At 43.5% G+C, this 26,793-nt stretch overlaps 1 protein-coding gene across 2 annotated transcripts in view; it reads left to right on the top strand.

Annotated features, from left to right (window-relative positions):
* ptpn4a (protein tyrosine phosphatase non-receptor type 4a) overlaps positions 1-26,793 on the top strand; it is a 93,701-nt gene that overhangs the window by 35,757 nt on the left and 31,151 nt on the right. The window contains exons 3-10 of one of the 2 annotated variants that reach the window (XM_084179776.1): positions 10,787-10,894; positions 12,911-12,953; positions 13,056-13,134; positions 13,941-13,985; positions 14,340-14,392; positions 17,926-18,046; positions 18,528-18,615; positions 25,397-25,485. In XM_084179776.1, the coding sequence (XP_084035902.1) occupies positions 10,787-10,894; positions 12,911-12,953; positions 13,056-13,134; positions 13,941-13,985; positions 14,340-14,392; positions 17,926-18,046; positions 18,528-18,615; positions 25,397-25,485 (626 nt within the window). Of the gene's footprint in view, positions 1-10,786; positions 10,907-12,910; positions 12,954-13,055; positions 13,135-13,940; positions 13,986-14,339; positions 14,393-17,925; positions 18,047-18,527; positions 18,616-25,396; positions 25,486-26,793 lie in introns of both variants that reach the window. The other variant, XM_084179775.1, reaches the window with a different exon arrangement.

Consider the following 26,793-nt stretch of genomic DNA (forward strand, 5'->3'; position numbering starts at 1 on the left):
TTTTCATTCATTTTGGAGTAGCATGTCCTTTTAAAAGGTCACCAGAACTGAGCTTCTCAGTCCTTCTACATAAACATTCTCCCAGGGAGGTCCCCGGACCCCCTAAGCAAGGGGACTGGAATTGGTCAAACTCAGTTTCATTGGATAGTTTGGGATTTTGGCAATTATTTGTATATATCTGCGTCGAGTATGAAGGAAGTTAGAGGTAGTTTTGCCAGTCTACAGGACTTCCAGTCATTGCACTAACGCTAGTTAGCAACTTCCTTCCAACTGCACGCAGAGACATAAAAATGGTATCCACAAGCAATGTTCCCTCCTATTTAATTTTTTTCCAGCACTGAGAAAATGTCAGGTCTGCTGAGCGTAAACTAAAACGTTGTGAAAATTCTGTGCAACTTCCTCTGCGCGTTTACTGTGAACACTGACATGCTGACCACACCGCCGGTGTTGCATGCGCGAGCATTGCAATATCAATTTACATATCTTTAATCATTTCATCCAAACTGGTCGCTCATGTCAACGAGCGTATTCGTAGCCAGGCGCTAAAATAGAACTTTGTTCTATTTTTGACACTTGATGCGCTGCAAGTCCTGCCTCTCCCATCTTCTCATTGGTTTTTAGGAGCATATACCCACGTGGGTGATTGAAAGATGAACTGAGGTCTACACTCCAGTCCAGTTGGTGATGGTAATGCGCCTTAAAGTTGGTTGCCAACCGCCATATAAAGTCCACAGAAGAAGAAGACCGAAGGAGGAGAGATTACTAAAAACTAACTAGGTTTCCCTTTTATCTGTGTATTAGTTGTCGGAGTAGAGAACACACAATTTTGTGTAACTCAAAATGGGTCAGAATTCTACAAAGATCCAGAAAAAAAGGAGCTTGTGCATTTCAGGTAAAATAACAACCCAATATTTATATTAGCTAGCAACAAACAGCAAGCTAGCTAAACATCCATTAATGTTTCATGTATTTCGACCTGTCCCCAAATTAATATAGTTGGTTCAGAGTAGGGCTGTGGCGGTCACGAAATTTCGTCAGCCTGTGATTGTCAAGCAAATAACTGTCGGTCTCACGGTAATTGACCGCTAATTAACATAAAGGGGTTCCACACATGCAAGCTGCTGATGCGTACCTTTGAAATATCTACATTTTAAAAGTCTAAAGTGTAATAAATCAATTTAATTGCATGTACACCATCACAATAAATCCATTATTTATTTTAGGCAGGTCTTTCCTATGAAACATTATAATATGAAGAAGTGCCATTATTTTATATTATATGATTTTATAGTGAGAATTTAATTGAACTTCGCTGAATAAAATTGAAAGGATATTTTTCTGAGCTAGTGCGCACATGGAACGGTTATTCTGTGTTCAGCTTAAAAAGTGATAATTTGAAACAGGTTATATGCTTGATTTTGAGTTATTTGGCAACTTTAGTTGTGAATGATACAAACCTTAGAATGTCTTATGAAATCAAAACATACATGGGCTGCATGATTCCACTATATTGATGATGTAAAAGAAAATGGGGGGAAAAGGCATACACCATTTCTTGTCGCAGTGTAATTGCCTATATGTGTGAAATTAGTTTTGATTTAAAATGGCCAATTATCAGCTGGGCAGGCTAAACACCACCATCACCATTATATAATGTGGTCCTCTGTAGCTCAGCTGGTAGAGCACGGCACTTGAAACGCCAAGGTAGTGGGTTCGATCCCCGGGACCACCCATACACAAAAAATGTATGCACGCATGACTGTAAGTCGCTTTGGATAAAAGCGTCTGCTAAATGGCATATTATTATTATTATTATTATTATTAAACTGTTATGATTTAGCAGACACAATTTTGTTTATGGCCTTTTATTTATATTTTTTACTGAGGGCAAAAAAAAAGCAGCATGGTGACATCAGCATTGTGACAAATAGTGCATGTAGACTACTTAGGCTTACAAATAGGAATTTTTGTAATTTTCTATTTTTTCGTTTTAAAGGGGGTTGGTTATGAAGTTCATGTGAAAAAATATGAATAAAAACACTGAAATAGTAATACATGTAAAGCAAAAGCACACGTGAAGAATAAATAAGACTTCTAATTATGTTTTAAAAAAAAGCACAACAGAAAATAATAAAACTATTGCGCTAAAAGTTTAAGCTGCCTGTTGCCTATAATGGCTATTGTTTCAGTCCACTATCATAGGCTATAGCACTCGCCAACGTTAGGCTATAAGGTTCCGATTAAGAAACACCAGCATGTTTACTTTTTTGGGCTTCAGTGAAGACCGGAGAGAGGTAACTATGTTCCCTGCCGTGCTGAACACCCTCTCTGACGCAGTGCTGGTAGCGCAAATGCACATATACTTTTTAGCAAGCAGAGCCAATAAAGGAAAACAAGAGTGGTTATCCCGCCACCATGACAGGGGGTCAGCAGATGTGTCCGTTTCCTTCTCTTCCATATAGCGGGTCATCTCGGTGTCGGCAAGCACTCTCAAGGGTACCGGGGTGGAGCTTTCAGGGCCAGTTTCTTCTCTAAGAAGATCACCAAGATTCATATTTTTAGCCGGGGGCTGTGCACAGTCATCTCCAGCTGTACAGCTGGTGCCGCCTCTGTCTACTTCCCCGAGTGCCAACATCTCCTGAAGAAGGGCATCTTTCGTGCCATCCAAGCCGTCTCCCACATGGCCTTTGTACCGGGGGTCAAGTAGGCAGGCCTTTGACAAAAGTCCCTGTAGTGCTGGTGCTTTGTACTTGTCCTGCAATACACTGCCCATCTTCTTTTTTATATTTTTCGTTAGCTCGGAGTCGTTGGGTTAGGGAGAGGGAATCTGTCCCGTTAAAAGTCATAAAATGGGCTTGACTGATGACACTGTCACATAGTTCTCGCCAGATAGGATATCAGTGAAGTCGGCCACAGGCTTCAGTGCGGCATTGACCGATTGCAGAACATTGATGACCTGCCATGACGGATCGAAATGCTTGTGTTCTCGATCGTCAATCAATACCCGTCGTATGGCCCGGGACCTGCTCAAAAACTATTTTGACCATTTGTTGTTTGGTCCCCCAACGTGTGTTACAATCCTGCGGGATGAAAGATAATAACGTTTATGAAATGCAAGGGAATTCGATGGGCATATAATTCGATTTATATACAATTTATTAATCTAGGACCAACATCTTGATAACTAAATTGTAGCTTGTATTTGATTTAAAAAGCCTACAATTGATAGAATGAAATGTGCACATCATTCGATTGATATACAGTACCAGTCAAAAGTTTGGACACACCTACTCATTCCAGGGTCTTTCTTTATTTTTTACAGTTTTCTACATTGTAGAATAATAGTGAAGACATCAAAACTATGAAATAACACATATGGAATCATGTAGTGACCAAAAAAGTGTTAAACAAATCAAAATATATGTTATATTTGAGATTCTTCAAATAGCCAACCTTTGCCTTGATGACAGCTTTACACACTCTTGGCATTCTCTCAACCAGCTTCACCTGGAATGCTTTTCCAACAGGATTGAAGTAGTTCCCACATATGCTGAGCACTTGTTGGCTGCTTTTCCTTCACTCTGCGGTCCGACTCATCCCAAACCATCTCAATTGGGTTGAGGTCAGGGGATTGTGGAGGCCAGGTCATCTGATGCAACACCCCATCACTCTCCTTCTTGGTAAAATAGCCCTTACACAGCCTGGAGGTGTGTTGGGTCATTGTCCAGTTGAAAAACAAATGATAGTCCCACTAAGCCCAAACCAGATGGGATGGCGTATCACTGCAGAATGCTGTGGTAGCCATGCTGGTTAAGTGTGCCTTGAATTCTAAATAAATCACAGACTTTGTCACCAGCAAAGCACCACCACACCATAACACCACCTCCTCCATGCTTTACGGTGAGAAATACACATGCGGAGATCAGCCGCTCACCCACACCGCGTCTCACAAAGACACGGCGGTTGGAACCAAACATTTCCAATTTGGACTCCAGACCAAAGGACAACTTTCTACCGGTCTAATGTCCATTGCTCATGTTTCTTGGCCCAAGCAAGTCTCTTCTTCTTATTGGTGTCCTTAAGTAGTGGTTTCTTTGCAGCAATTCAACCATGAAGGCCTGATTCACACAGTCTCCTCTGAACAGTTGATGTTGAGATGTGTCTGTTACTTGAACTCTGTGAAGCATTTATTTGGGCTGCAATTTCTGAGGCTGGTAACTCTGGGTCTTCCATTCCTGTGGCGGTCCTCATGAGAGCCAGATTCATCATAGCGCTTGATGGTTTTTGCGACTGCACTTGAAGAAACTTTCAAAGTTCTTGAAATGTTCCGTATTGACTGACCTTCATGTCTTAAAGTAATGGTGGACTGTCGTTTTTCATTGCTTATTTGAGCTGTTCTTGCCATAATATGGACTTGATCTTTTACCAAATAGGGCTATCTTCTGTATACCTTGTCACAACACAACTGATTGGCTCAAACACATTAAGAAGGAAATAAATTCCACAAATGAACTTTTAAAAAGGCACACCTGTTAATTGAAATTTATTCCAGGTGACTGAAGCTGGTTGAGAGAATGCCAAGAGTGTGCAAAGCTGTCATCAAGGCAAAGGGTGGCTATTTGAAGAATCTCAAATATAAAATATATTTTGATTTGTTTAACAGCTTTTTGGTTACTACATGATTCGATATGTGTTATTTCATAGTTTTGATGTCTTTGCTATTATTCCACAATGTAAAAATAAAGAAAAACCCTTGAATTAGTAGGTTTGTCCAAACTTTTGACTGGTAGTGTGTATTGAAGGCATATTAATAGGACTAAAATCTTGATAATGAAATTGTAGCTCGTATTTGATTTGAATACCCAAAAATTAATTGAATGCAATGGAATGTAATACTGAATATGAACTAATTAAGATTACGCACTCACCAGTATGAGCATGTGCTGGGGCATCACAAGATCCTCCTGTGCTTTGTGGAGGTTTCTCGTCTTCTACCAGCTCGTGGAGAAGGTGCTGGCGAGTGTCCTAAGGAGCCCCAAGGCCGGGTTGTGCGGTCTTTCTGACTTGCAACACCTTTTGTGTCAGCCAGATGCAGGTTGTGTCCATAGCAGTTAAGCCATGGCCAACCCAACTGCCTCTCCACGGCCACAATGTTTGGCCCGTTGTCAGTTGTGATGCAGGACACTTTCTTCTCATCCAATGCCCACTCTGCCAACACCGACCGGAGAGCTTCACTCAGGTTGTCTGCAGTATGGTTCTCTGGCATATAGGTCGTCTCAAGACGATGAGACATGAGAGACCAATCACTAGATATGTAGTGAACAGTCAGGCTCATGTATGGGGTCATGTTTATGCTAGACCACATATCTGTTGTGAGAGAGAAGTTGGGTATGTCTTTGAGTTCTTGGATAATTTTCCCCCTCACTTTCTTATACATATTGGGAACAGCCGTTCGTGAAAAGAATGCTCTCGATGGTAACTCTTACTTATTGTCCATTTCCTGCATTCATTCTTTAAATGATTGCTATTCAACTGTATGAGAAGGAACCATCTCCCTTACCAAGTAGAGAGTCACATGGTCAGTTATTCTCTGCCGTTTGTTGCTGTCTCGTTTGTATTTCTCCACTCGTGGGAACGCCTGCGCAACACTCAGCTGCCCCTTGCCACATGTTTTGCCGCCACCTGTTGAATCTGGTGTGGTAGAGGTTCCTCTTAGTTCATCAAATTTTGCAGGGTGGTTAATTCGAAGGTGGCTTCTCAGATTCAAGGTGTTTACGTGTTTATCAAATGTTTTCTTCTCGCATATTCGGCAAATGGCTTCATCCAGGTTTATTAGCCGACCTCTCGTATTTGACTTGAATCCAAAATGCGCCCAAATGGCTGCAGTTGTGTTTAGCTTTGAAACAATATCCATGACAGTGTTTTATAATCAGTTTCCACCTATTACTGACAAACTGGGCCTGATGGGACCGCTCAGATCTTCCACTCTTTTCTCTCCGTATGGGAAGGTGAGGTTAAATCAAGTTGTCAACATTTTTAAAAAATGTTAGTTTCTGCTATTGCTATCTCAGCAGATTATTCAAATTCAATCATGAAGTGTTTGATTTTCGATTGCATTTGCATTGATGTCAGAGTGATTAGAAGGACAATCGAGTGCTGAGTACCAGGCCATTAGTGACTTGATGGCTGTTAGCAAGTGCACAGTTTTAGAGTAGCCTAGTTACCGTGAATCAACGGTCATGTGGAATTTGACTGCGGTCATGACTCGTGACTGCTGGTGTGGCGGTAATACGGTCACCGTAACAGCCTTAGTTCAGAGTTTGTTTTGATATTTCAACCTGCGTGTCCTGATCGCGTCTGGTGTGGATGGACAAAATCAACATGCGGACACATGCGCGTGCCCGGTTTAGTCAGCATGTGAGGCTGTAACCGTTTTAAGTTAGTTTTAAGTGGCCAAGTAGGATACTGTGGCTATTTGATCATGGTCCTCTGTAGCTCAGCTGGTAGAGCACGGCGCTTGTAACGCCAAGGTAGTGGGTTCGATCCCCGGGACCACCCATACACAAAAATGTATGCACGCACGACTGTAAGTCGCTTTGGATAAAAGCGTCTGCTAAATGGCATATTATATTATTATTATTATGTAGGCCTACCAAAGTGGCCTACCATCAAAATCTATGAAGAAAATGCATATCATAACATTTTAACATGGAAATAGCTGTTCTATCATTCAGCTTACAGTAGCAGCCAATGTGTGGTGTTCAATGTAGGCCTACATTCCATGAAAAAAAAAAAAAACAACATACAGGGCTTGACATTAACCTGTTTATCCACTTGATATTCCCATACCATTATTAGAGAATCAGACAAATTTGAATACTTAGCTTATTCAAGACGTCTCAAAATCCAACACTGCCCCTTTAAGACACAAAATAAAGCTCTTTACCTGACTTGCTTTTCAAAGATGGCTAGAAATGCACACGTTTTGTGCTCTTGTTGGACGCAACCACTCCCCCATTGTTGACTAGAAATTAGCTATAACTGGGCTAATAACGCACTAAATAGTAAATAATATGAACAAATGTGCACGTGGCTACATGCAGCTCTCGCTTTGATCTCAAAATATGCGAATCTATTCGCGACCGCTGATACTGTAGCCTAAACACAGTCAAGTTCAAAGTGAATGGCACAGATCCATATATGGTATTTGCATATAGGCCTACTGCAGCTCTGATTGGTTATGGGGCACCGGTCTGTGTAGAGTACGGGCCTGAGTCACGCCTATCAATGCAATAGAATCCTACTCCAATGCGCTTTGCCTACAAGAAAATCTCTTGCAAAGTTAGATTTGCATTCGTTTTGTTATGGTATGTTACATTGAAAGTGGCTAATATTGCATTGATTTGATCACAATTCCCACAGTAGAGCGAAACGTTGATAGTGTTAACTAAAGGGGAAAACTCTAGAAAGCTGAGTGAAGTTCAATCTAGTGCTTCTCTGCGTGGTTCTGCAGCTTAGAGGGAATGTTGTCCTGGAGTTCATCTGACTGGGGAAGTAGTTAAAGGGCCTCATTGCCAAAATCCCAAACTAATTATAATTTTCCCTTAAAAGCATGATGGTCATTACTTTTTTACATGAAAGGAGGTTAACTTGGCCCCAGACAATTGATCTGAGATCGACAACTGATCTGATTAATGTATCTGTTTTCTGCTGCTCCTGGACAAGCTGCCTCATGTCTTTCCACATTTCCCTCATTCCTCCATGCTTAGGCTCTAGCAGTGCCCCAAGCCTTGCTAGAGATCCATCTAGCTCTATCTCTTATGATTGCAACCATGTACAGTATGTTTAAATGTAAATACTATATTAATGTGTGTTTATGTTCATACATACTTGTTTTCTCATACACATAGACATTCGTGCATTGACACCACATTTACTTTAGAGATCTCTTCCATTCAGACCCCCGGCCTGTATTGACCCTAACATTCCGCCCCTCCTCTCTCGCTAGTCCAGTCCCCACCATCTCAGGCACTGGCTCAAAGATAGAAGTGTGAAGATTGAAGAAGATCAGCACAAAGACTGGTTGTTTGGCCCTGCCTGCCGAGTCGTCAATCACCCACTCTCTCGCTTTCTCTCTTGCTCTCTCCCCACCCCCCAGGCTTCAGTGGGGATCTCAGAATAGGCCCATTGCCATTCTCCTCCACAGATGGGCTAGCCCTCTAGTCAAGTTCTCTCTCCAGTTGCCTCCCAGATAACTGAAGTATCTTTCAAGACATGTGTTAATCTAACTTTCCCATTCATTCTAATTACCTCAAAGAGAAAGTGTCCACCCAGTCTTAAGATGATAACTTGCTGACATTTCTTGTCTCAATGTTGTTAACTAGCATGCAATGAGAAGATAAGGGTTGTGTGTAAATGAACACCTCCTTCCCCATGCTTCAGAGTGCTGTCCTGTCAACGTGTGTGTGTGTGTGTGTGCTTGTGTGTCCCTGCCACCATTTAAATAATACATAGCTTTTGCCTCTTGCACTGACTGCATTTGCACATTTGGCCTGAGGCTTTTAGAAAGCCAGCGAAGAGGAGACTGCAGCCTGAGAGCTTGCTAGAGTAACGCCACAGAAAGGTCCCGCATCCAGTCAGAACAACCACTTCAGACAGCCAGGGAGCAGCAAATAACACACACACTCTAGCTCTGGTGGGGACAACTGCTGAGGAGGGACACACAAATAATGTCAGAAGTAAAGCATTGGAATAGATTAGGAAATGTCAGATTACAAGCTTCACTCTGGAAGAATGTGAGCTGGCTGAAAATTATTTTAGTGATGTGAAACATGCCATTATCTCATTAAGGCTCCAAAAACGACAGACCTCTACTCTCGGCAGTGTGTACCTTTTTTTAAAGGGTAACCGTCAACAACAGATTGGTAAAATAATGTTTTGTCTTGGCGCAACTAGCCTACCGCTGAACATTTTACGTTTTCTGTAAGCCTGTGAGAGACCATTCCCACGGTGCCTAGCCTATTGGTTGTAAAGCACAACAACCACACAGTTAATTGGTCTCATACTACACCCCAAGCAATGAGTCAGCTGTGTGAATGTTGAATTCCATGCTGCTACAGTACCCAAGCTATATGTCACAGACACATCCCCCAGGGTGACGTGGACTCCTCTGTGGAGATGGAGTGTGACTCTGTTTGCCCTCCATGCGACGTCTGGCTCCGGCTCCCCATGCATAACTAAACCAGTGTTCTGTTCTCAGCAGAGACATCTGATTGGCCCACTGGCGAGGGTACCAGGGCATAGGCCCCGAGAGGATCCTAGAATGTCAGGTCGCACTCCTCACCTCTGCTGCTCCTCTCCTCTTTTCCTTCCTCCTTTTCCTTCTTCTCCCACTACACCCTCTATTATTCAGCATCTCCATATTAACTCTCATTTGAGCGCTAGAAGCAACGGCAGCATTATCATTCTTGGGAATTTGAAGAGCTCCTTGTTTGGCTTGTTTTCCGTCTAGATTAGAACATGAGAGGAGTAGAGATGCTCAGTAAGGGTCGACGGGTTCACATACCAGTACTCTTTAGAGAAAGTATATTGTACCATGATTTATCATCACTTACTTAAAGGCCCAGTGCAGTCAAAATTCAGTTTTTTTCTGTGTTTTATATGATATTGTACAACAGCTGATAAAACGAACACTGTAAAACTCATCAGTGTTCTTTCCTGATAGTTGCTAGTTGAAAATACAATCTACACAAGACATTCTAATCAGCAGGTTTGCATGGGCGGGATTTTCTGCTTTCCATTGTGACACACCATACGGTAAATTGGTTAATAGACCAATAAGATAGCATTCCAAACCTCTGCCTATAAATGCTAGTTTTCTGTTTTCCACACTCAGACCACTCCCAGACAGTCCCTTGCAAAATTCTTGCTTGAGAAAATGTTTTGTGCTAAATAGCTATTTTTGCCCATTTTATTGGAAATCTATCACAGTAATGTACTTAATTGTTACCCAGAAATGATTTGATGTTGATATAAAAACGTTGATGTTGATATAAAAACGGCTGCATTGGGCCTTTTAAATAAAAGGTTGGATAAATGAAATATTAAAGGGGACTACAAAAAGTTACCATCACTCTGTTGTATTTGTCTCACTCTCATTCAAATCACTTGATTATATTGACCTAGTGGTTTAAAAAGCTGACCCCCAGCTCACAGGGACCTACTAATCCCGCAGAGGCTAACACAGCAGGCGTCTGTGCCAGCCAGAGGGAGAGAAAGAGGGATCTCCCCCTGGTGTCCTCTAGCCAGGGGTTGAGGCTAAATGTAGTGGACACGGGGCGAGGCTGTGTCAGCTCATAATTGACAGTCAACAGCCCAGAGCTGCCAGTCTGCTGCCTGGAACTGGGGACTGGGGCTGTGAAATGGACCCAACTGAGACTATGCAGTCTCTCAGCTGAGACTGCAGCTCCATGTCAACACCATCACCATCCACTCATTGGCACAGCACTGCTTTGAGTCATAGGGGGGGGGAGGGGGGGGGGGGGGGGGGGGGGGGGGGGGGGGGGGGGGGGGGTGAGAGAGAGCAGAAGGGAGACAAGTGGTTGTCACTGTGCCTAATGGGACTGAGCCATGGGAGACAGACAGTGCTAGGTAGCAGCCACTTCGGCCTTGCTGCCATGGAGACTTGTGGCATGGGGATTTAGCTTGGAGACTCGAACACACACAAATCAGAGATGCTTCCCATGAGTAATTCTCTCTTTCTCTCTCCCTCTCTCCCCCTCTACAGAAGCACGACCAGGGTCAGGTCTTACTGGATGTAGTGTTTAAACACCTGGAGCTGACAGAGCGGGACTACTTCGGCCTGCATCTGGCTGACGACTCCTCAGACAGCCCGGTAGGTGCCAAGGTCAGACTTTATGATGAAACAACTTCAGTCAACACTATCACTCTCATTACATACGGTCTCCAAGTGTCACTGAGTGTAGCTTTTTCTGCTCTCACCTAAGTGTAACTACAGTGAGGGGGAAAAAGTATTTGATCCCCTGCTGATTTTGTACGTTTGCCCACTGACAAAGACATGATCAGTCTATAATTTTAATGGTAGGTTTATATGAACAGTGAGAGACAGAATAACAACAAAAAATCCAGAAAAACGCATGTCAAAAATGTTTTGGTGGCAAAACCCTTGTTGGCAATCACAGAGGTCAGACGTTTCTTGTAGTGGGCCACCAGGTTTGCACACATCTCAGGAGGGATTTTGTTCCACTCCTCTTTGCAAATCTTCTCCAAGTCATTAAGGTTTCGAGGCTGACGTTTGGCAACTCGAACCTTCAGCTCCCTCCACAGATTTTCTATGGGATTAAGGTCTGGAGACTGGCTAGGCCACTCCAGGACCTTCATGTGCTTCTTCTTGAGCCACTCCTTTGTTGCCTTGGCCGTGTGTTTTGGGTCATTGTCATGCTGGAATACCCATTCACGACCCATTTTCAATGCCCTGGCTGAGGGAAGGAGGTTCTCACCCAAGATTTGACGGTACATGGCCCCGTCCATCGTCCCTTTGATGCGGTGAAATTGTCCTGTCCCCTTAGCAGAAAAACACCCCAAAGCATAATGTTTCCACCTCCATGTTTGACGGTGGGGATGGTGTTCTTGGGGTCATAGGCAGCATTCCTCCTCCTCCAAACATAGCGAGTTGAGTTGATGCCAAAGAGCTCCATTTTGGTCTCATCTGACCACAACACTTTCACACAGTTCTCCTCTGAATCATTCAGATGTTCATTGGCAAACTTCAGACGGGCCTGTATATGTGCTTTCTTGAGCAGGGGGACCTTGCGGGCGCTGCAGGATTTCAGTCTTTCATGGCGTAGTGTGTTACCAATTGTTTTCTTGGTGTCTATGGTCCCAGCTGCCTTGAGATCATTGACAAGATCCTCCCATGTAGTTTTGGGCTGATTCCTCAACGTTCTCATGATCATTGCAGCTCCACGAGGTGAGATCTTGCATGGAGCCCCAGGCCGAGGGAGATTGACATTATTTTGTGTTTCTTCCATTCGCGAATAATCGCACCAACTGTTGTCACCTTCTCACCAAGCTGCTTGGCGATGGTCTTGTAGCCCATTCCAGCCTTGTGTAGGTCTAAAATCTTGTCCCTGACATCCTTGGAGAGCTCTTTGTTCTTGGCCATGGTGGAGAGTTTGGAATCTGATTGATTGCTTCTGTGGACAGGTGTCTTTTATACAGGTAACAAACTGCGATTAGGAGCACTCCCTTTAAGAGTGTGCTCCTAATCTCAGCTCGTTACCTGTATAAAAGACACCTGGGAGCCAGAAATCTTTCTGATTGAGAGGGGGTCAAATACTTATTTCCCTCACTGTATCTGTGGCTTTTGCATATCTAGTAGTGTAACAGTCATGGGTAAATTTAGTCTGTAGACTATTGTGTTGGAGAGGGATTAATAGGGATAAGATAGGGAGGGTTGGAGTGAGTCAATGTTATGTTTAGAACCACTTTTTCTACATAATCCATTCTACAATCCATCTGTTAGCCTAAGTCATGTTGGAGGCCTGTATGCTAATGGGACAAATTGCATGCCACTACACACTATACTACACCACAGCTTGCTGCTCAATGACCCACACTGATGCAGTGTTAAGATCGATACGAGTTGTGTTGACACAGTCCTCATCACCATCACCCCTCCTTAAGTGTTGTGTACTGTCAATTTGTACTTAGCTAGTAGCTAGCTACAGATCAACACGGCCCTGCCTGCATTTACCTTCTGGAAATCAGAGAGGTGGGTAGAGATAAAGTGAGAGGTGAAGGGGGCTGACTGGTGAATAATTGAGAGTGAGCAGGGTTGCTGAGGAACTGTTATCGTGTCATTGAGTTTCTCCTCATCTATATTTTACAGAGGTGGCTGGATCCAAACAAACCCATCAGGAAGCAGTTAAAAAGTAGGTGAACATTCAATCTACCGCTCAGAAATGGATGGATTAACAGGGAAGTGGTTGTTTTAAAGTGGAAATACAATAATCTGTCTCATTTTACATTTACAGGGGGATCGCCTCATAATCTGAGTTTCAGAGTGAAGTTCTTTGTGACAGACCCTAATAAACTTCAGGAAGAGTACACTAGGTAAGGATACTAATAAAGAGTGCACTGGGTAAGGTCCCTAATAAAGAGTACACTAGATAAGGATAACCTGCCATTTCATGCCCATATAAGGAGACTAATTACCCGGGTAACTGTTAAACTATAGGCCAGTATTACACTAACCAAAGCCCTAAGCCGCTAATCGTACTAATGGGGATGAATAGATTAAACTTGTTAGATGGAATAGGTCCGGCAGGGTTTAAGAGCTCGCTACCAGTTAGTTTAAGACTAGAATCAGCATGGTAGGTAGATTAGCCAATAATGGACAAGTTGCACTGATGGCAGCCTTGCACACAGCTAGTCATAAATAGGGCAGTGGCATGCCATGGAGGCTGCTTGCCCCTATTGCAGGGGATTCCATACATGGTCAATAGAAACAGAGTTACAGTCTGGATACTCCAGTGTTGTTTAATCAATTTATGCACTCAAGCATTTCCTTGCTCAACCAGCCTTATCAAGTGAGTGCACCATTTTGTAGATCTAAGATACAGAGAGGCATGGATCTGTTTTGGATGTGCACTATTGATTCCAGACACCACACAACAATGCTGTTGAGCACTCACACTATGATGAGATTAATTCACTATTAGTTATGCACAACACAGTACATAGGCTACACGTTAAGTCATAGAAATGTAGCTTAAGCAATAAGCATCAGAGAAGCTCCATGTGAGTGGGTCCTGTCCAGTCGCTCTATTCTGCTGTACTGTAGATTATGTCCAAATGTTCATAATCACAGAGACATCCGTATCACGTTGTTGGTGTAACTGCTCTCCTTATTCCACTAGGTACCAGTATTTCCTCCAGCTCAAACAGGACATCCTGACAGGAAGGTGAGTTATAATAATAAATAATAATATAATACGCCATTTAGCAGACGCTTTTATCCAAAGCGACTTACAGTCATGCGTGCATACATTTTTGTGTATGGGTGGTCCCGGGGATCGAACCCACTACCTTGGCGTTACAAGCGCCGTGCTCTACCAGCTGAGCTGGTAGAGCACGGACACTCACACACTGCTCTAGCACACTCACACACTGCTCTAGTGACCTTACACGGATTCTACCGGCCCAGCACTTTGACACACTACTCTAATAGTAGCTGCCATTGATAAAAGCTCTAGTTTTCCTATTGATCCAAATGAATCAGTGTCATGACTTGTGTGTTTGTGAATTGTGGCCCACAGATTGCCCTGCCCGCACAACACTGCCGCGCTCCTGGCGTCCTACTCTGTTCAATGTAAGTTCCAATCCCCAGGCGTGCTGCCAGAGATACACACGCAAAACAGGGATATGTAGCTACTGGTAGTTAGTTAATCCATTTGATCTCTGTTGCGCCATACGAGGCTGCACAGTGTATGGCCACTAGGCGACTCAAATGCTTTTAGTGTGAGAGGACTAGGAAGATGTGTGTTGAAAGCTTTTAGCTGAGGGTCAGTGTACTCAGCAGGACTTTCCAATAGTCACTCGTTGTGTGCTGCCACATAGCATAACGTTTTCCGACGTCAAATCAAATGTAGTATTTAATTATCTCGCCCAATAAAAAAAGCAGTTTGCAGCGGATCCTGTAATTAGCCATAACCCTCTCTCTTTATGCCCCTGACGTTAGTGGAACATGGATAGCTGTGTATGGAACACTGTGCTAATATCTTTTTTTTTGTTGTTGCATTATTTGAGCTTGTTTGAGAAGTGTTTTATTTTATTTTATTTTTTTATATATTTTTGGGGGGTGAAGGGTTCAGATCACAGACAGGCAATAATGTTCAAAAAGTACATATGTAAAGAAGAAAAAAAACAATAGAGAAAAAAAATACAAATATGATTTGTCCTGTCATTTTTTCAAGGCCTACCTTCAAACTCAGTGCCTCTTTGCTTGACATCATGGGAAAATCAAAAAAAAATCTGCCAAGACCTCAGAAAAGAAAATGTAGACCTCCACAAGTCTGGTTCATCCTTGGGAGCAATTTCCAAACGCCTGAAGGTACCACGTTCATCTGTACAAACAATAGTACACAAGTATAAATACCATGGGACCACGCAGCCGTCATACCGCTCAGGAAGGAGACGCGTTCTGTCTCCTAGAGATGAACGTACTTTGGTGCAAAAAGTGCAAATCAATCCCAGAACAACAGCATAGGACCTTGTGAAGATGCTGTAGGAAACAGGTACAAAAGTATCTATATCCACAGCAAAATGAGTCCTATATCGACATAACCTGAAAGGCCGCTCAGCAAGGAAGAAGCCACTGCTCCAAAACCGCCATAAAAAAGCCAGACTACGGTTTGCAACTGCACATGGGGACAATTTGGATAGAATTTGGAATTGTCAGAATACTTTCAAATGTATTAATTTCCATGTCGGCTCTATGCCTGAAAATGCCCTTCTCTGAAGCAAAGGATCCCAATTTCAAACTCTCAAAAAAAGTGTTTAAAATAAATAAACTGGCAACAATTGATATTAACTGGGAAAAAAAGCATTGTATGTAGTTTCTTGCAATAGCCCTCTGTGACTTTAAATAATATTTATTTTAAAACTTTGCTTCCGAAAAGATGTGTCTGGAGATTTGGGTTACTCCGTCAGATTTATCTAAAATCCTAAATTAATTAGGAATGTGCAGGGTCACCTATACCATAAGGACCCTTTATTAATGTCCTCATTATATGTAGTTCAACAAGACCACTCATGGTCTGTAAAGTTCTCTGCTTTTGATATATTTAAACAAACAATATTGGAATCACCATGGTCACAACCATAAACTGTCAACTCCATCTGCCTGATAGATTAAAATAGAAGATTAATTAGGTTTTAGAGTCATAAAGCAACTGAGGAAAAACTAAATTGCTACTGTGTATACCACTTGAATGAAGACATTTTCAATTTTTGTCAACTTCATAAAACATCAAAAGATCTGATAATATGGTTATGTTTTTATTGGGGATTTTCAAATGAATCATTTTCTATATTTTACAAATGTTTGTATTGGACTTTTATTTTTAGAGGCAAAAATAGGTCTGTTGAGTATCTGTCAGCTCTGTCAGTGGCTTGTCTACTCCGTCACTGATGGCTAACCCCCTTAAGATCAATTTATTTTGTCAATATTCCCCCCAAAACATTTAATCACTGTTCTGCAACATATGCTTAAACAATTTAAGTGTTTGCTGTGCTAGACCTAAGGGATAATGTTGGCTTTATAAATGTTGTTTTATGTTCTAAATCTAAAGAAAAACATGCCAAAATGCTAATGAAATTAGCCCTGGAGAATTTAATAGTACTATAAAACAAAGCAAAAATAAGTTTAGAGATTTGTATTACATATTTGAATATTCTAATGTTAGACTTAAACAATCAAGGCCTTTAAACACTTGTTGGACAATAATTGTAAAAACGAAATGCCTTTTATTGGGTCTGAGAGTTTACAGAAATCCAGTTGGTTGCATTTTATTAAAATAAAAAAATAGGTTGTTCCTTTACATGGTGTGATAGCTGATACTTTGGTCTATCAAAATGTATATTTCAAATGTTGTTAATAGTAAGACAAATATTTCAGATTTACCCGTCTTTCAAGTATCCCTGAGCTCTAAAACAGCCAAATGTTCTCTCATCCTCATGACAAAATGTATAAAATAGCATGAGTTTATCTATAAAACTGCACATTTCCTCTACACTGACCTTGCGGGGGCCCCACGAAACTGCGCTACGCCACTGCAGTACATAGAATACTATGTAGCAGAGTACTGCTGCTGCACAGCCTTGAACAGACATGTCCGGAATACTGTAGCACAATAGAGCCTTTTCAGCTCAGCTCAACTCCTCATGGGAAAGAATAGCCGAGTGGCACAGCAGCTCAACTCAGTTACCAACATGCTAACTAATATACTACATGTTAGCATAGCCTAGCATAGTGAAGCCTAGCCTAGTGATCCACAGCTAGCACCGAGCCACATCCTCCCATTGTAGTGGGCGGTAAGCCTGAGGAGTGTAGCTTGCCAACCTGTGTCATCCGATTGACCTTAATAATGACTCCTGACAGATTGGAGAGGGGGGGGGGGGTTAGGGGTCTGTACCTCCATTGTCTGTCCCATCTCCACTGCACTGAGGGATTTGAACTGCACCTCCAACATATAACACAACCAACCCGTGTCCATATCCAGACTCTTACTTCGGCCTATATCAGTTCAATGTCTCTACCCATGAGAAGGATTTCATGCTATTGTAGCCATGGGGATAGGGGTATGAAACATGATGGAATGCTGCTGGTAATTCGGTTAGTTTTGCAAAATCGGTGAGGCGGATCAAATTCGATCAAGAAATGCACTCTGCTGAAAGCTCTGGCATTAGTGCTGTGTAGATATTTCTTTGCATACTGCTGCAGCATAAATCCATAGGCAATTGACCGTTTAGTTTGAGTGTTGTGGTTCTTTTTTCTTTCTGATTTATAACTGTGTTTTGAATTGATCTGTTTGTCAATGATAGTCATGAGCCAGTGGTTAAGGGCTCCATTCATATGAATTGAGGCCGGGTCATACACGACCACAAGCTAATGGATCTGAAGTACTTAGCTTCTCAAAGGCTTCTCAACCACTTATCTCTTTCATTAATAGACATCATAACCAGGCTTTTGATTGAGGTTCTTGTCTTCTATTCATTACTACATTGATAGGTAATGGTTTGTCTTTCAAATGCAATATAGGCCTAATATTTTCTGTGTCATATAGGGAGTCGACTTGACCGTGTCTACTATTTAATTGATTTGACTCTCTCTGCGTTGTGTAGCTGAGCTGGGAGACTACAGTGACTCGGAGCATGCTCCTGGTTACCTCTCAGAGTTCTGCTTCATCCCCAACCCGCCCCAAGGCTTCGACAAGGAGGTCACCAAACACCACCAACAGCACAGGTAGGGGCCCATCTTCACAAGACATGCACACACTCTTTCTTTTCCAGGAAACAAAAGATGGCGCCGACAGACACGGTCGCCCTGTTTCTAGCTCCTAGCCAACTTGGCAGTATTTCGTTTTTTTTATTTGCTTAGAACATTTCTAGTACTATTACCTACATCCGAAAATAACTTATGTCTACTGCTGTACAACATTTTGATTGTGTGCTTGTTTGACATTTACTGCATTGATTGATAGGAACTAGGAACATAAGCCTTTCGCTGCACCCGCCCTAACACCTGCTAAACTGTGTACGCGACCAATACAATTTTGGTTTGATTTTGATGTTCATACAGAGTTGTATACTCATGGTTTTATTGAGTGATTTTCCAAGGAAAAGCGTGGTCTCACTGTACTGCTCCGTTTTCTGTGAATGGGTTACGTGCTGTGGAGTTTGAGGCACCTTCCCTCTCTCATGCATTTCTCTCTCTTCCTCCTCAGTGGCCTGTCTCCTGCCCAGTCAGAGTTTAATTACCTGAACACAGCAAGGACTCTGGAGCTGTACGGAGTGGAATTGCACTATGCAAGGGTAAGGCTGCTCCCCTGTGTGTTTGTGTATGTGTACGTGTGTGTGTGTGTCACTGCTACGGTAGAAAATTCACTTTTCATAGCAGCACTGATACCAATGTTTCATACAGCTGTGCCCTAGCTCTAGAAAAGCCAGTGCTTTCTAACCCAGCAGGTAGAAATGGGTAGAGGCAGAGTGAAGGTTGAAACATGCACGTACAATAGTATATCATTCTAATGTACAGTCTGCGTGTTCCTCTGGCCCCAGACACCAGGGCCTTATGAAGCTTTTAATGCTTTGTATTCCTGTAATAAAAAAGTGGTCAGATGATGCAGATGCTAAGCTACAGGACTGTTTTGTTAGCACAGACTGGAACATGTTCCGGGATTCTTCAGATAGCATTGAGGGAGTACACCCCAACCAGAAGTCATGGATTACAGGCAACATCCGCACTGAGCTAAAGGGTAGAGCTGCCGCTTTCAAGGAGCGGGACTCTAACCCGGACGCTTATAAGAAATCCCGCTATGCCCTCCGACAAACCATCAAACAGGCAAAGAGTCAATACAGGACTAAGATTGAATCGTACTACACCGGCTCTGACACTCGTCGGATGTGGCAGGGCTTGAAAACTATTACAGACTACAAAGGGAAGCACAGCCGCGAGCTGCCCAGTGACACAAGCCTACCAGACGAGCTAAACCACTTCTATGCTCGCTTCGAGGCAAGCAACACCGAAGCATGCATGAGAGCACCAGCTGTTCCGGATGACTATGTGATCACGCTCTCCGTAGCCGATGTGAGTAAGACTTTTAAGCAGGTCAACATTCACAAGGCCGCAGGGCCAGACGGATTACCAGGACGTGTACTCCGAGCATGTGCTGACCAACTGGCAAGTGTCTTCACCGACATTTTCAACATGTCCCTGACTGAGTCTGTAATACCAACATATTTCAAGCAGACCACCATAGTCCCCGTACCCAAGAACATTAAGATAACCTGCCTAAATGACTATCGACCCGTAGCACTGACATCTGTAGCCATGAAGTGCTTTGAAAGGCTGGTCATGGCTCACATCAACACCATTATCCCAGAAACCCTAGACCCACTCCAATTTGCATACCGCCCCAACAGATCCACAGATGATGCAATCTCTATTGCACTCCACATTGCCCTTTCCCACCTGGACAAGAGGAACACCTACAGTGAGGGAAAAAAGTATTTGATCCCCTGCTGATTTTGTACGTTTGCCCACTGACAAATAAATGATCAGTCTATAATTTTAATGGAAGGTTTATTTGAACAGTGAGAGACAGAATAACAACAAAAAAATCCAGAAAAACTGATGTAAAAATTTTTATAAATTGATTTGCATTTTAATGAGGGAAATAAGTATTTGACCCCCTCTCAATCGGAAAGATTTCTGGCTCCCAGGTGTCTTTTTTATACAGGTAACGAGCTGAGATTAGGAGCACACTCTTAAAGAGAGTGCTCCTAATCTTAGCTAGTTACCTGTATAAAAGACACCTGTCCACAGAAGCAATCAATCAATCAGATTCCAAACTCTCCACCATGGCCAAGAACAAAGAGCTCTCCAAGGATGTCAGGGACAAGATTGTAGAGCTATACAAGGCTGGAATGGGCTACAAGACCATCGCCAAGCAGCTTGGTGAGAAGGTGACAACAGTTGGTTGCGATTATTCGCAAATGGAAGAAACACAAAATAACTGTCAATCTCCCTCGGCCTGGGGCTCGTGGAGTTGCAATGATCATGAGAACGGTGAGGAATCAGCCCAGAACTACACGGGAGGATCTTGTCAATGATCTCAAGGCAGCTAGGACCATAGTCACCAAGAAAACAATTGGTAAAACACTACGCTGTGAAGGACTGGAATCCTGCAGCGCCCGCAAGGTCCCCCTGCTCAAGAAAGCACATATACAGCCCCATCTGAAGTTTGCCAATGAACATCTGAATGATTCAGAGGAGAACTGGGTGAAAGTGTTGTGGTCAGATGAGACCAAAATCGAGCTCTTTGGCATCAACAAAACTCGCCGTGTTTGGAGGAGGAGGAATGCTGCCTATGACCCCAAGAACACCATCCCCACCGTCAAACATAGAGGTGGAAACATTATGCTTTGGGGGTGTTTTTCTGCTAAGGGGACAGGACAACTTCACCGCATCAAAGGGACGATGGACGGGGCCATGTACCGTCAAATCTTGGGTGAGAACCTCCTTCCCTCAGCCAGGGCATTGAAAATGGGTCGTGGATGGGTATTCCAGCATGACAATGACCCAAAACACACGGCCAAGGCAACAAAGGAGTGGCTCAAGAAGAAGCACATGAAGGTCCTGGAGTGGCCTAGCCAGTCTCCAGACCTTAATCCCATAGAAAATCTGTGGAGGGAGCTGAAGGTTCGAGTTGCCAAATGTCAGGCTCGAAACCTTAATGACTTGGAGAAGATCTGCAAAGAGGAGTGGGACAAAATCCCTCCTGAGATGTGTGCAAACCTGGTGGCCAACTACAAGAAATGTCTGACCTCTGTGATTGCCAACAAGGGTTTTGCCACCAAGTACTAAGTCATTTTTTGCAGAGGGGTCAAATACTTATTTCCCTCATTTAAAATGCAAATCAATTTATAACATTTTTGACATGTGTTTTTCTGGATTTTGTTGTTGTTATTCTGTCTCTCACTGTTCAAATAAACCTACCATTAAAATTATAGACTGATCATGTCTTTGTCAGTGGCCATGGTGGAGAGTTTGGAATCTGATTGATTGATTGCTTCTGTGGACAGGTGTCTTTTATACAGGTAACTAGCTAAGATTAGGAGCACTCTCTTTAAGAGTGTGCTCCTAATCTCAGCTCGTTACCTGTATAAAATAAATTTCAAACGTACAAAATCAGCAGGGGATCAAATACTTTTTCCCCTGACTGTACGTCAGAATGCTATTCATTGACTACAGCTCAGCGTTCAACACCATAGTGCCCTCAAAGCTCATCACTAAGCTAAGGATCCTGGGACCAAACATCTCCCTCTGCAACTGGATCCTGGACTTCCTGACGGGCCGCCCCCAGGTGGTAAGGGTAGGTAACAACACATCTGCCACTCTGATCTTCAACACGGGGGCCCCTCAGGGGTGCGTGCTCAGTCCCCTCCTGTACTCCCTGTTCACCCATGACTGCATGGCCAGGCACGACTCCAACACCATCATTAAGTTTGCCGACGACACAACAGTGGTAGGCCTGATCGACAACGATGAGACAGCCTATAGGGAGGAGGTCAGAGACCTGGCCGTGTGGTGCCAGGACAACAACCTCTCCTTCAACGTGATCAAGACAAAGGAGATGATTGTGGACTACAGGGGAAAAAAAGGGGACTGAGCACGCCCCCATTCTCATCAACGGGGCTGTAGTGGAACAGGTTGAGAGCTTCAAGTTCCTTGGTGTCCACATCACCAACGAACTATCATGGTCCAAACACACCAAGACAGTCGTGAAGAGGGCACGACAAAGCCTATTCCCCCTCAGGAGACTGAAAAGATTTGGCATGGGTCCTCAGATCCTCAAAAAGTTCTACAGCTGCACCATTGAGAGCATCCTGACTGGTTGCATCACCGCCTGGTATGGCAACTGCTCGGTCTCCGACCGCAAGGCACTACAGAGGGTAGTGCGTACAGCCCAGTACATCACTGGTGCCAAGCTTCCTGCCATCCAGGACCTCTATACCAGGTGGTGTCAGAGGAAGGCCCTCAAAATTGTCAAAGACTCCAGCCACCCTAGTCATAGACTGTTCTCTCTGCTACCGCACGGCAAGCGGTACCGGAGCGCCAAGTCTAGGTCCAAAAGGCTTCTCAACAGCTTCTACCCCCAAGCCATAAGACTCCTGAACAGCTTATCATGGCTACCCAGACTATTTGCACCCCCACCCCATCTTTTTACGCTGCTGCTACTCTGTTAATTATTTATGCATAGTCACTTTAACTCTACCCACATGTACATATTACCTCAACTAGCCGGTGCCCCCGCACATTGACTCTGTACCGGTATCCACCTGTATATAGCCTCCCTACTGTTATTTTATTTTACTTCTGCTCTTTTTTTCTCAACACTTTTTTGTTGTTTTATTTTACTTTTTTATTAAGAAATAAATGCATTGTTGGTTAAGGGCTGTAAGTAAGCATTTCACAGTAATGTCTATACCTGTTGTTTTCGGCGCATGTGGCTGAGGAACAGCAGAACCACTAAGCCTTGAAGAGCTGTCTGTGTGTGTGTCTTTGTGTCTGTGGACTGTGAAGAAAGAAAGACTAGCGGGGCAGAGCACTCCAGTGTCAAAAGGCCTTAAACTAATCCAGCAATTGTACAGAGATTTCCCTCATTGTCCGATTAGACAGGCTTTTCTCTTTGCCCCAGATAATGTGTCTGTCTGTGTGCTTTTATGTGCATGTTTGGGTGTCTTGGTGTGTGTGTGTGTGTGTGTGTCTGACTGTCCAGGTTTGGTTGTTTTTGTCTAGATAATAGTTTTGTTCATAAGACAAAGCAGGTCACACAATGGCGAAGAGTTACATAGACATTCCTGGTACAATGAGTCAATGGCAGATCTAAACAGAGGCCCCAGCCACAATTGTCCATCCAGCCATTTTTGCTCTAGAATGATCACCACACTTTGACTATTACAGCGGAGAGGTATCAAATCAAGCTTTATGTATACAGCACATTTCAGACATGGAATGCAACGCAATGTGCTTTACAGGAAAAGACGAATAGAAAAAAAAAACTAAAAGAAAAACTAAAATATTTACTACACAACAAACATAAGATTTTAAAAAACAAAAGTGACACAAAAGAGTGATTGTGCCCCATTTTAAACTGCGGACAATTGCCCCCCCCCCCCCCCCCCCACTGATGTCATACCCTAACCCCCCAACCACGTCCGGCCCTAGCCACTAAGCGACCGCTCGCGTGTGGTTGGGCCCCCCCAACCAAAATGTACAGTTGAAGTCGGAAGTTTATATACACTTAGGTTGGAGTCATTAAAACTTGTTTTTCAACCACTCCACAAATGTCTTGTTAACAAACTATCGTTTTGGCAAGTCGGTTAGGACATCTACTTTGTGCATGACACAAGTAAGTTTTCCAACAATTGTATACAGACAGATTATTTAACTTATAATTCACTGTATCACAATTCCAGTGGGTCAGAAGTTTACATACACTAAGTTGACTGTGCCTTTAAACAGCTTGGAAAATTCCAGAAAATGATGTCATGGTTTTAGAAGCTTCTGATAGGCTAATTGACATCATTTGAGTCAATTGGAGGTGTACCTGTGGATGTATTTCAAGGCCTACCTTCAAACTCAGTGTCTCTTTGCTTGACATCATGGGAAAATCAAAAGAAAGTAGCCAAGACCTCAGTAAACTAATTGTAGACCTCCACAAGTCTGGTTCATCCTTAGGAGCAATTTCGAAACGTCTGAAGGTACCACGTTCATCTGTACAAACAATAGTACGCTAGTATAAACACCATGGGACCACGCAGCCATCATACCGCTCAGGAAGGAGACGTGTTCTGTCTCCTAGAGATTAACGTACTTTGGTGCGAAAAGTGCAAATCAATCCCAGAACAACAGCAAAGGACCTTGTGAAGATGCTGGAGAAACAGGTACAAAAGTATATATATCCACAGTAAAACGAGTCCTATATCTACATAACCTGAAAGGCCGCTCAGCAAGGAAGAAGCCATTGCTCCAAAACCGCCATAAAAAAGCCAGACTGCGGTTTGCAACTGCACATGGGGACAAAGATCATACTTTTTGGAGAAATGTCCTCTGGTCTGATGAAACAAAAATAGAACTGTTTGGCCATAATGACCATCGTTATGTTTGGAGGAAAAAGGGTGACGCTTGCAAGCCGAAGAACACCATACCAACCGTGAAGCACGGGGGTGGCAGCATCATGCTGTGGGGGTGCTTTGCTGCAAGAGGGACTGGTGCACTTCACAAAATAGATGGCCTAATGAGGAAGGAAAATTATGTGGATATATTGAAGCAACATCTCAAGACATCAGTCAGGAAGTTAATGCTTGGTTGCAAATGGGTCTTCCAAATGGACAATGACAAGGTATTGGAGTGGCCATCACAAAGCCCTGACCTCAATCCTATAGAACATTTGTGGGCAGAACTGAAAAAGCGTGTGCGAGCAAGGAGGCCTACAAACCTGACTCAGTTACACCAGCTCTGTCAGGAGGAATGGGCCAAAATTCACCCAACTTATTGTGGGAAGCTTGTGGAAGGCTACCCGAAACGTTTGACCCAAGTTAAGCAATTTAAAGGCAATGCTACCAAATACTAATTGAGTGTATGTAAACTTCTGACCCACTGGGAATGTGATGAAAGAAATAAAAGCTGAAATAAATCATTCTCTCTACTATTATTCTGACATTTCACATTCTTAAAATAAAGTGGTGATCCTAACTGACCTAAGACAGGGAATTTGTACTAGGATTAAATGTCAGGAATTGTGAAAAACTGAGTTTAAATGTATTTGGCTAAGGTGTATGGAAACTTCCGACTTCAACTGTAGCTTAGGGCCCCCAAAAGGCTAGGGCCGGCCCTACCCCCGCCACTGTCTTAGGGGGAGAGGGTCTGTGTCTGTACCCCCACCAAAGCTCCCACCAGGCTTTGCCCACTGTCAGGGTGCTTAGATTGTCAGGGTGCTTAGACTCTTAAGCCACCAATTTTTCTCATTGATTTCCTTCCTTCCTGTGTTTCTTCATCCCTATCTCCCTCTTTCTCTCACGGTTCCAGGATCAAAGCAACACTGATATTTTAATTGGGGTGATGTCCGCAGGGATCATGGTTTACAAGAACAGGGTACGAATCAACTGCTTTCCATGGTGAGTGACAAACTGAAGACTTGATTCTGATACAAGATGAGGCGATTTGTAAATCAGAGAATGAATTTGATCGCAGCTGCAAGGGGATCATTTGTGATCACAAATAGCGTCCACTTTTGTAGATTGTGTTAGAAATTAAAATGTTCACTGTGTTTTATTCAGCTATATATCATTGACTTATCTTCAGTCATCCAGGTTGCAGAAGTATTCAGAGAAGTGTTGAATATGATTATTCTAAGCACCTCACATAAGTGCTTTACATAAACTGCTCAAAAAAATAAAGGGAACACTTAAACAACACAATGTAACTCCAAGTCAATCACACTTCTGTGAAATCAAACTGTCCACTTAGGAAGCAACACTGATTGACAATACATTTCACATGCTGTTGTGCAAATGGAATAGACAACAGGTGGAAATTATAGGCAATTAGCAAGACACCCCCAATAAAGGACTGGTTTTGCAGGTGGTGACCACAGACCACTTCTCAGTTCCTATGCTTCCTGGCTGATGTTTTGGTCACTTTTGAATGCTGGCGGTGCTTTCACTCTAGTGGTAGCATGAGATGGAGTCTACAACCCACACAAGTGGCTCAGGTAGTGCAGCTCATCCAGGATGGCACATCAATGCGAGCTGTGGCAAGAAGGTTTGCTGTGTCTGTCAGCGTAGTGTCCAGAGCATGGAGGCGCTACCAGGAGACAGGCCAGTACATCAGGAGACGTGGAGGAGGCCGTAGGAGGGCAACAACCCAGCAGCAGGACTGCTACCTCCGCCTTTGTGCAAGGAGGAGCAGGAGGAGCACTGCCAGAGCCCTGCAAAATGACCTCCAGCAGGCCACAAATGTGCATGTGTCTGCTCAAACGGTCAGAAACCGACTCCATGAGGGTGGTATGAGGGCCCGACGTCCACAGGTGGGGGTTGTGCTTACAGCCCAACACCGTGCAGGACGTTTGGCATTTGCCAGAGAACACCAAGATTGGCAAATTCGCCACTGGCGCCCTGTGCTCTTCACAGATGAAAGCAGGTTCACACTGAGCACGTGACAGACGTGACAGAGTCTGGAGACGCTGTGGAGAACGTTCTGCTGCCTGCAACATCCTCCAGCATGACCGGTTTGGCGGTGGGTCAGTCATGGTGTGGGGTGGCATTTCTTTGGGGGGCCGCACAGGCCTCCATGTGCTCGCCAGAGGTAGCCTGACTGCCATTAGGTACCGAGATGAGATCCTCAGACCCCTTGTGAGACCATATGCTGGTGCGGTTGGCCCTGGGTTCCTCCTAATGCAAGACAATGCTAGACCTCATGTGGCT

The sequence above is a fragment of the Coregonus lavaretus genome (genome assembly GCF_964263955.1).
Source record: "Coregonus lavaretus genome assembly, chromosome: 16".
Classification (NCBI taxonomy): domain Eukaryota; kingdom Metazoa; phylum Chordata; class Actinopteri; order Salmoniformes; family Salmonidae; genus Coregonus; species Coregonus lavaretus.